The 11,140-nt window shown below is 35.4% G+C and overlaps 1 protein-coding gene across 1 annotated transcript in view; it reads left to right on the forward strand.

The window, feature by feature from the left end:
• LOC149793149 (uncharacterized) overlaps window positions 1–1,561 on the forward strand; it is a 70,221-nt gene extending 68,660 nt beyond the window's left edge. The window contains exon 5 of the mRNA XM_089967070.1: window positions 143–1,561. Coding sequence (XP_089823196.1) covers window positions 143–200 — 58 coding nt within the window. The 3' untranslated portion in view covers window positions 201–1,561. The remainder of the gene's footprint in view (window positions 1–142) is intronic.
• The last annotated feature ends 9,579 nt before the right edge of the window (window positions 1,562–11,140 follow it).

Genomic DNA, 11,140 nt, shown 5'->3' on the forward strand with positions numbered 1-11,140 from the left:
TCTGTCTGTGTCTGTCTGCCTTTATATCTGTATGTTAGTTGACTCTAAAGCAAGTCAACATTATTTATTTACCACTGAAAGCTGACTTTGTATCCCACGATAAGTATTAGGTTTAATCTAAATATTTCTTTTTTTATTTCAGAACGGTGTACGATCCACAGGTTCAATTTGTTGACCTGCATTACCTATACAAAAAGTAAAGAACTGGGATATAATAAGGAAATTTCTTGAAATAATTCATAATTTAGAACTATTGGGGCAATACAGATTGAGCTTTATACATCTTACATTGCATCAACTATTACATCTGTACTTAAATAAATGTTTATGTATATTGTAGCTATGAGAACATAATAAAGGTAAACACTGGCCAACAAAAGCAAATATCTTTATGTACAAACACATCTACTGGGACAAAATATAATGAATAAAGAAATGTAACATTCCATACACAACAGCGAAAGGTTGATCCCCAATAAATTTAATTGCATGAATTTAAATTAACAGAGATTACAGGACAAAAATAAATAAGATTGTTAATTTGCTTACATTTTATAATCTATTATGTGTGAATGCTATTTGTGTCATCTAAATACCGACATCAGTTTTGACGTTTCAAATAAGTATTAAATCGAAAATAGAATTTTCATGATAATGAATGCTATGATTAGTAAACAATTAGATCACTAGCTTTCGACAATACGTTAATCACATTATATTTAAGTAGGAAAGATGAAGCAGTAATGGATTTTTTTAGTTATTTTTTTTCCCATTGAAAATTAGACCAAGAGAAGCGAAAACTTCAATGTCCATTACATATATCTCTGTAAAGGATTGTGATATTCAAATATATTTTGATAACAAATATAGAAGTATCGTCTGCTATGGCCTTGTAAATCTGAATTTAAGATATGCTAACTTCATTCGGACCACCTCGGCTATTCTGCATGACAAAAGTGTACATAAGAAATATGTTGGCGTTGTAATTTACAGAGAAGTCATACAGTTTGTTCGCCGGAAATTTCTTCGCAAGAAAGAAGCCGCAACCAATTCGACCATCTCGACTATTTCTTCGATTGGATTCACCACAGAGTGGTTGAACGAGGAGTTGAGAATGAAATAAGAAATATTCGCAACATCTCGGTCAATTCTTGTTTCAATAAAAGCCGAGGTGGTCCAAACGGCAGCTAATGACAGCTTTCGGCATACGTTCGAGGTATGATCGGTAGGCTTGACCTTGTTGTGAATGGCGGTAACCATACAAGTTGATAACAAAAGATAAAATGTTAAAAGAAAGCAATATTTGGGTTGCTGTCTCAAGGTGGAACATTGCTGTATTATTCGCTATGTTTTTGCGAATCCATATGAAAAATAAGGTACAGTGAGTATTTTTGTTCTGAAGGCTAATCACTAGACACACGACAGTAATGTCATAGTATCGGTCTACGATACACGCAAGGAAATTTTATACTTCACAGTAAATACTCCCGTCAGATTAATTAGGACGATATGTTTTCTTTGTTATATATTTTCAGCTCCCATTAAACTTACACACATTTAATTTGTCTTTTGTTTCTTTTTTGTTTTTACTTTGGGGTTTATGCATTTTCTCAAATAAAAGAAAAGCAATTAATGAAAGAGTTGGGTATTCTCACCCGTCGAAGAAATATTTGTTCTGAGAGATTCGACTTCATATAGTAAGGTGAGAAAACCGTGGCTTGAGAGATGGTTTTATATCTGCGTTATCTTCATTAAGATCCATTTCCAAGCCTGCCAAATTCTTTGATCACGGTTTATGTTCTAAAATCAAAATGTGCAAATCAGCTAAATATTTAGAAGGATTTGAAATAAGGTATTGATCATGCATACAACATTTTGTTATCTAGATTGTGTTTATTTGTCCATCTTCCCTTTTCACCTCGTATGTAATCTAGCTTTTCATTGTTACCATTTCCTTAAATCTGTCACAACTCATGCCTTTCATGAATTTTTCAGAGACTAAAATTCCTTGCTGAAGAATTATCAAGTACTTTGATTTCACGCCCATGTTTTGATTATGTCCTTGGTCTTACATTTGTGAACCTCAAACCCATGTGCCAATACAATCATTATAGCTATGTGGTATTTGAAAATTGCACCATAAGGAACTAAAAATATATTTCCTATACATTTACTCCGTGTTGGAGATAATTAAAACTTATTAATGCCCCCCCCCCCTCTCTCTCGCTCTCTTGGTCTTTACACACTTCTATCATTCTGAGCAAAGGTCCTGACAGAAACACGCGATGGTACCTGTCTACTTGTATATATGTATTTTCATCTTTACTTTTCTTGCTTTATCGGGAGGCCATCCCGTTACTTGTGTATAATATTTTCCTTTCTCGGAATGGGTGTATATAAACCGCATTATTATCGCTGAATGAACTTTACCGTTGTAACAATCCAATAACAATAACTGTTTTATTTGGTTTACTAAACATGAATGCTGTATAGTCTTGTTCTACAATATGAATGATATTGTTCATTTGACAGTTAATTATCGTGCATCTGGTGTCCGTCAGTCCACTTGCACCAGTCTATAAGCGCCTTGACATTACCACGACAGGTAACTTAGGTGGTAAAACGTCGGCTTCGCAACGCATGGGTAGTGGGTTTGATATGCACCTAGGGCAGCCCTTGTCAGCTGATTTAGTGTGGCCTAGCCACGTAGCTCCTATTTTTACAGCTTGATATAGCCAAGCAGTAGATAGGGTGAACAGCTTCTAATTGATTTATCTGTCAAATCGCAAAATAAGCCTTCCTGAAAATCGTAAAAATGAAGATCGCGGCGGTGACTGAGGGGCAGAGACAGCGCGCCTCATTGCTGCTACTATCCAAATATTTTATCAAGACCGACTCGGTATCTCGACCACGGATCATGTAAGTTTATTGTTATAAATCCATGTGGTGTTAACTGAGCCTGACTAAATAAATTTCTAAACTTAATTATGTTCGTAACTCCGCTGCACCAAGTCTGATGAATATTTCGTAACGTGTGTGTATCAACACCATTAAATACAGCTAAAATATTGCAGTTATCTCTGATGACTTTTGGTATTTGTGTATACCGCTGGGTTACATAAATTGTGTTTTTATGTCTGTCGCGTGAAAATATTCTAGCAGGATTAGATTGCTTATCCAGCATTACATCGTCGTATACAACTAAATTATTAATAAATCCATCAATATCATCTACAGATGGCGCTTCATTAATATCAGTAATAATTTCAATAACACTGACACCGATTTCATCCAACAATTTTGCGTTTTCATTAAAGCCTTTAAGTACATTGTAGCATTGCTGATCATCCACAGACGGAGCTACCAAATACAGCTTATCCCATTTCAGAAATCTCATTATTGAATTAAGTAACAGTTGCGTTTTACCACTTCCAGATGGCTCAATTATAAACATTTGGATATAATTTGGTAATGCTGGATGATGCTTGACCGGTTCTCGCTTTTTTGTTGCCGAAAAATCAGTTATATCCATGATGTAGAAATATAATAAATAATATGGATTTATATTGTGTGAAATGTAGGATGCGTACTCCCACAAGTGGACTAACAACTATTACAACAAAAAAATAACAGATCAGCAGTTACAGGTAAGTGTGAACAATGTGGTGCAAAATAAATTTAAATTTATTTCTAATCTAAACAATATAAAAAAGAGGAGGTGATGTTGCAGCTCAGTTAGCAAAATTACCAGGAACACCATAACACCTTCCCGGGTATAACTAATGCGGTACTGGTACTCGACTTGATATTCGACTTGACAGCCAAGATCAACCAGTAAACGCTCTTGATAAAGCGTGTCACGCTCATGATGTAGCTTATAAAAGTAAAAAACTACAAGATAGACATATTGCAGATGCAAAATTAATTCATGCGTTAAATTCCATAAATAATAAATCTTTCAAAGAATCATTAGCTATATGCTTGGTGAGATCTGCGATGAAAAGTAAGCTTGTATTAGGAGCTGCTAATTAATCAACCGATTATTATTATAATGGAGTCGAGTTATTATAGCCCAAGAGGATATTGGAAAAGCGATTTGTAAACTCGCTGAAGCAACAAATGTTACACGTGTTGCTGCTGATAAATGTTTAGCACAACAGGCACTATGGCAAATTAACTACCACAGAATCGAGCATGCACATTATGATGTTAGCGTTCCTAATGAAGTTCATCAGGCTGATATTTTATTTTTACCACATGATGCTATTAAAATTGGTCGACGTCGATTAACGTACACATACGCATTAACTGTCGTTGATGTTACAAGTAGATATAAAGAAGCAGAGCAGTTATCAACAAAGGCAGCAGCTGAAGTTGCTCCTGCGTTTGAACGTGTTTATCGACGTGGTGGCCTACGATGGCCACAGCTGCTATAGGTTGATCCTGGCAAAGAATTTCAGGGCGCAGTATCATAGCTGATGAAAAAACATTATGTAAAAATACGATGAGGATATGCTGCAATTCATCATGATCAGGCAATTGGTGAACGATTTAATCGAACGATTGCTGAGTGGTTATTTGGATATCAATACGCGAAGCAAATAATTCAAGATACAAGATCTCGCGAGAGGGTTGCAAGATTACCAAGTGTGATAATAATTAAATAATGAAATTACTCGAACAACTGCCATGAAACCAATTAATGCGATTACAAAAAAAACCCCAAAACATATACCAATGCAACAACATGAATTTTCAAAACAACCAGTATTAGGTAATGTTACTGTCAGGTATTTATATGAACCTGGTGAACTTGAAGGTGGTAAAAAAAGGAGCGACTGATCCTATTTGGAGTATTACGGCACATAAAACTTCCAGCGTGGTAAGATTCGTGGGTAGACCTGCAATCTACAGACTAGATTCAACTGTTCCTCAACGTGGATTTACACGTGAACAATTACAATTAATTCCTGAAGACACACAATTACCACTGCGATCACATAACTAGCACCTCAAGACAGGTTAGCATCACATTTTGGCGTGTATGACCAAGTCTACTATCTTTTCAGTCTACGGTAAATTATTTGAATATCGCCACAACATTACTGTATTACAACTTGCAAAATGATTATTCTGCTGTTGTTTTAACGCTATGATAAATTCAACATCGAGATCAAAGTCTCTTTTTTTCTCTCACTTTGTTTATAACCAGCTAATTTTTTACTTACTATATCACTATCTTCGAGGACATCATCAATGGCTTCTGTAGCGTCTATGACAATTCTTCGCAACTGAGATATTCCTCTGACTCGAGACACTGCGAGATAAGCTAAGTTTTACCACTCGACACGATCATCGACAATCCAAACTAGCGTATCAAAATAGTTAACCCATGAGATGAGTGAATTGTCATTGCGTATCCACGGGGATTTATCCGCGCTCAGCGCAACCTCAACAACACTGATATCAACTGCGACAACTTCATTTAATACAAGATTCTGTTTCTCAGACTGTCCTGGTATATCAACGTCGATATTCCGTCGTCGTGTATCAGCTGGTCTATAACACAATGGTACACGTAGATCTGAATTTTTTTTCTTTATGCAACTGAAATAACCGCTGTTGAAGCGTATCACGAACTATCTTTCTACTTGCCACTGTTAAATCATTTGGTCTCCACACTTGCAGAAAATCTTCATAGAAGTTTCAGAAATTATTTTACGCATTATTTCACATTTAATTTTATTCGGTTGTAGTCTGATCAATTTCTTATAGTCCCTTAATTCTACATCAAGAGATTTATGATCATCAGTTATCTCCTCGTAATAATCCACAAAATTCTTTAGCCACCCGTGCGGAGATAACCCAACAAACGGTGGTGGTTGACCTTGATCGCCGCACATTATCACAGCAGTATTTTTCAATAACAGCCAATCGAGAAATATTTGTAATGTATCTAGCGACACTGTACATATCTCATAAAAAATGATGATCTTTGGAATATATTTCTCTCCCATTCGATCAGGAGTCCGTGCGTCTCCCTTCCATCGAAAAAAGCTATGATAAGTGCATGATTGCACTCCTCGTTGTTTCATTTCTCTTGCGAGTCTGTGTGCAAGTGTTAAAACAACCATATCATCTGAATTCTGTCGAAATAATTGAATAACTTGCGTTGTTTTACCCGTTCCGTTTAGATAAACAGTCTTGTGTCTAGATACTGGATCATACAAGGATGCCGCAGACGATAGTTTTGATATTTGATTATTTTTGTGATAAATATCTTTGCTTTCGACATCTCCGGATTCAGAATAATTATATAATATAATTATATTATTATATAATTATAATAATATTTCTTGTTTTATTCTCCATTCACCCATGATGCATCAGTACTTGCAAATTGAGTCAGTAATTCTGTATATTTTTTTCAATATATAATGAAACCGTTGCATCTCTGACCGCGGTGGCAGGGAATCTATTTATCATCGATAATACATTTATAGAAACATAAGCGAGCATTGAAGATCTTAAATGAGTAAATTGAGGTGACTGGCTATCAATATAACCAACAATTGTACCTAATCGTGTTCCGTTAGACAAGTAGGCGTTTTCTAGACTTACAAATATATCTCTCTTTATTGTATCGGCGATTATAAAATCATATTCAGTATCATCTAGAATTAATTGTGCATAATGTCGTTTATGATCATATGCCCCGCCTTGAGTAAATTTACCGATTATTCTTCTACCGAGATCCTTTGGGGTTTTATCATCGATATCAATATCGCTGCATCGAGCATAAATCGCAATAAAACTATTGGTGCCCACATTTTTTCTGAAAAGTGCCTACCAAACCAGACATAACAGATCGGATGTAGACCTTCAGCAAACTCGAATGATACAATACGAGAGAATCCGGTTAGATCAAAATCAGGTAAGGGTCCATTTATCGATACTCTAGTCATCTCGTGTGTGGGGTGTCCAAATCTTTCAAAATATCCAGAACACTCTCCGTAACCAATACATCTTCCCGGATAACATGCGACCATATCAACCGAGATAACGTCGCTGTAATTATACTTAGTATTCCACAATCCACCGTGTCCGTAATAACAAAAACTAAGCAGCACGTCTTCGAGAAATTAAAATCGTGTTGGCTTCCACGAATTTTTCTCTCTTGCAAAGTGAGCTGCAACTGACGAAACTGTAAAACAATTATTTAGCAATTGTTCAGTATTCTCTGTTGAAAATTTATGCTCAAGATTTTTCATTTTTCATGAACAGATTCTTTACGTTATATTTCGCCGTTAGGTCGTACAAATTAATCATATTTTTCATCATCGGAACTCTTAAATAGTCATACTGATACCGGATCGTTTTTATTTATTTCGTGAATAAAATCAAACATGTTTCTCCCAGAGTCTTGAGGGTAAAATCTTATGGTTCGATCTCGTGGAAATATTCTTACTGCGTTACTCCACGCGTGTGCATTATGATCAATAATTTCAATTGGAGCTCCATTCGACTTATTCTTTGATTCGTAGAAAATCTCTTCTGTCATCGTTTTTAGTATTATTAGAAATTTTAATTTACTTCCTAACTAGGCGACATCATTTATTGTACCTCCGGTATTCTTAACTAATTCAGCCCATTTGTTTACTTTTTCACGTAGTAGATCCGTTAACCCATTTCCACTCATCGCGTTTGCAAAATGTTCGATTACTCATTCGGCGGCACCATTCAGCTTTGAAAATCTCATTGGCGCAAAATCATTAATGTTGGGGTTATCATTTAGCTGATAAATTCCATAAATAACCACGGTCATAGGATACGCTCGAGCGTAATATGGTCTGTCAATTCCAGTGAACATTCCTGGTTTGGAATTTTTACTTAGTACAGCGTTTTTATTCATTGGCAAGGACAGGGTCACGTTTGTCACGGATAATCCACTCAGCGGAATCTGTTTCTGCTAGCACAATAAACTTTATTCTGAAAAAAATTATCTTTGATCGTTGAGATAATCAATAGCCTTTTGCGCCCGCTCATCGTTCATTGTAGCATCAATGACTTCGTCGACACCTTTGGTGTTGCGTATAATTTTGACTGTCGACCAAACGTGAGATGCCCCATGATCACGAAATTCTTTTTTAGCATTCCGAATATTATTAATCAGATTATTCGTCGGATCAACCAAAGCTCTCCTCCGCAAGTCAGGGGGTTCTTCTGTGAAGATCGAATCTGTATTCAGGAAACGAAGTTTTCCAGGGCTCGATTGTAGATAATCTCTCAAACTCTTCCATATTATATTTAAGACACATATTTAAATAAAAAAATATTATATATACAATGACTCAAATAAGAAATCATGGCAGTTGGTTGATGATAGGGTCTTCAACTCCTTGTAACAAATCTTGTGTAAATGAATTCTGCGGACAGCATTTACAAAGCGTAAGAAGAGGGAGTCTTGGTATAGAACCGTGTTTACAGTGTGGTGTTGGGGTTAGAGGAAAACGCAGATGTGTGTGCAATGTGGTGGTAAAAGATATAGAGAACTAAAACGATATTATGATAAAAAGTAACAACTCTGACTCTGTCAAGGCCCTTGATAAAGTTATAAGAACCCCTGAAGAATACATGGCTAGATTTGTAAAGACAAATAATTTTATTTTTTATTTTATTTTTTATTTTTTTGTTTAATATTCTTCTATTTTTTCTACTTTCATAGTGTTTGTGTTTGTATCATATCTTTATATATTTTTTTATCTTATAGGTGTTGTCTAATGTTGTAAAGCGCTTAGAGTTTCTAAAGATAAGGCGCTATACAAAGTCCTCATTATTATTAGTGCTATTACACAGAGCAAAAATTGTTTATTCGGAAATACTGGGAAGTATGAAAAAATTTAATAGGAGAGGCATCAAATCAAAAAATATTGAAACCGGTGAAGAAGTAATATTTCAATCGCTGAATGCAGCCGCCAAGTATTTCGGTATATGCATGCCTCCAGTACTACGTGAAGCAGATAAAATAACCAAATTGGTTTTTTCACACAAGTACAAATGATTTCATTTGAATACCTGCCGTTTGTATTAGATACCGACAACATCCTTGATTAAATCAACGGGGATAACTCTGCCGCAGATATGTAATGTGATTGATAGAGTTATCATTGTTCCCTTGACACTGTCCCTGATTTTATCATTGACTCTGTCAAGGGAGATAAATTTCAGGATATTTGTAAATATAATTTTTTTTTGTTGGTAATTCTCTTTTCCGGAGTATCTTGGGGGTCAGGTGTTCCTAAAAGTCACAGAATCTAATGCTTGGAAAAAAGTCAAATCGATTTTTGAAGGATTCGGCGCAACACAAAAGACAGACCTATTACTTTAATGTTAATTCCATAAGCACGGAAGTAAATGACTACTGTCTCAAGAGCGCTGTTGGCATTTTCAGCCTGCTAGACTGTTGTTTGACAATCTAGGAGCTCACATGTGGTATTGTCGTCCTTAGAATTAAGATTTAGATATAAGATTTATGTACTGTGCCGTCCTGCACTAAACACGTCCTCCTGAGCCTGCTAGTCTGTTCTTTGGCAATCTAGGAGCTCACATGGGGGTTGTGATTCTTGCGCACCTGAGCGTCCTATATTGTCATATGGCAATCTAGGATACCACATGGGTTGTGCCGTCCTTAGTGTAAAAGAAAAATACCCTTCTGGACTTGCTAGAATGTCATATGGCAATCTAGAGGTTTTAACATAAGAGTGTAAAGTATTCTTCTTTTAAACGTATATTTAGTATATAATGAATTATGAAATATTAATGATATTATTTCTGCTATTAGAAAATTAGAAAAAGACGGAATAAATATATCTGATGAACTAATCCTGAAAAAATTATTGCTGATTTTGAAACATCACAAGAACATAAATATGAAGGTGGATACACGCTACCATCGGAATACAAGTTCGTAAAACGAATTCAAACGGGGATGTTTCAATCGTTAGCTACAGTAATATAAAATGAAGTGAGGGAATTTGTCCATCTCTCTCTCACAATAGAACAAATTAGACTAGAACTGTCTCGTGAATATGACGCAAAAAATATAATCAATACTCGCATAAGACAATTAAGAAAAATTATGTTAGAAACTGTCAGTGATAATGAAAATGAAAATTAGAGTCATTTGTGGAAATGAAAGTGAAAGTATGTCAGATTTTAGTTTTTCTTTCACTGATATTTGTCAATTTGTCAGTAAAAAAATATCCATCCCAATGATTTTATCAAGGACAAAAGAGATCATTTATTTTAACTGTTTTTAATGTGTATCACACGTTAGTGGCATATTTAAATTATGTGTTGTTCTTTTTCTCCTTGATAAGGGGAGACAACACTCGACGATTAAAAATCCTCGAAAATCGTAGATTTTTGGATTTTGCTTGCAAATTCAGTCTCAGCGTTACATTTCTTAAGTCAAGCAAGTTGCCGGATTTGTCAGTTAGTTTGTAATTTATTCTTGATATAGCGGATTATGACATCGTAGATAGACCGGTTTGATCGGTTCTTGCACAATCAAATATCCAGGTGTAAAAGTATATAAGATATATCCTGCTGTGCCTGAGTTGATATATCAGTATTTGACTAATAACTTCCATCAATTACATCACAAATAAGGTTGACTGCGATCGTTGAGGTTATATTTATAATTCCCAGAGAAATATGACGGCCTTGTCCGTATGAGTCATTGTTCTATCAGAGAATATTATCTCAAGCGATTTTGCTGAGTGGATTTATTTTTCTCCATAGTTCGATTTGTTTAATGATTTCATCGCTTGTATACGTTATGTCAGGAAGATACTCGATAAATAATTGGTACAATTTTTTCGTTGCTGCTCGTGTTCACGATTAATATTATCAAAGGTAATCCTGATGTCTTGCTCAATATACGGTTTTTGGGGTATTCCGTATATCCACCATATATCATTATATATGTATTGTAATTCACCGCCGTCTGGGTTATGTTTTATAACTTTCCACTGCGGATTATGCTCATAATCTGGAGTATAATTCTAATACGAGTGATTTGCTGAGGTAAAATCAGACCGCGCTGGTTCAAGTATCAATGTAGGCGCTGGTGGAGCAA

The sequence above is a fragment of the Sinohyriopsis cumingii genome, chromosome 8 (assembly GCF_028554795.1).
Source record: "Sinohyriopsis cumingii isolate HCF-2022 chromosome 8, ASM2855479v2, whole genome shotgun sequence".
NCBI lineage: Eukaryota > Metazoa > Mollusca > Bivalvia > Unionida > Unionidae > Sinohyriopsis > Sinohyriopsis cumingii.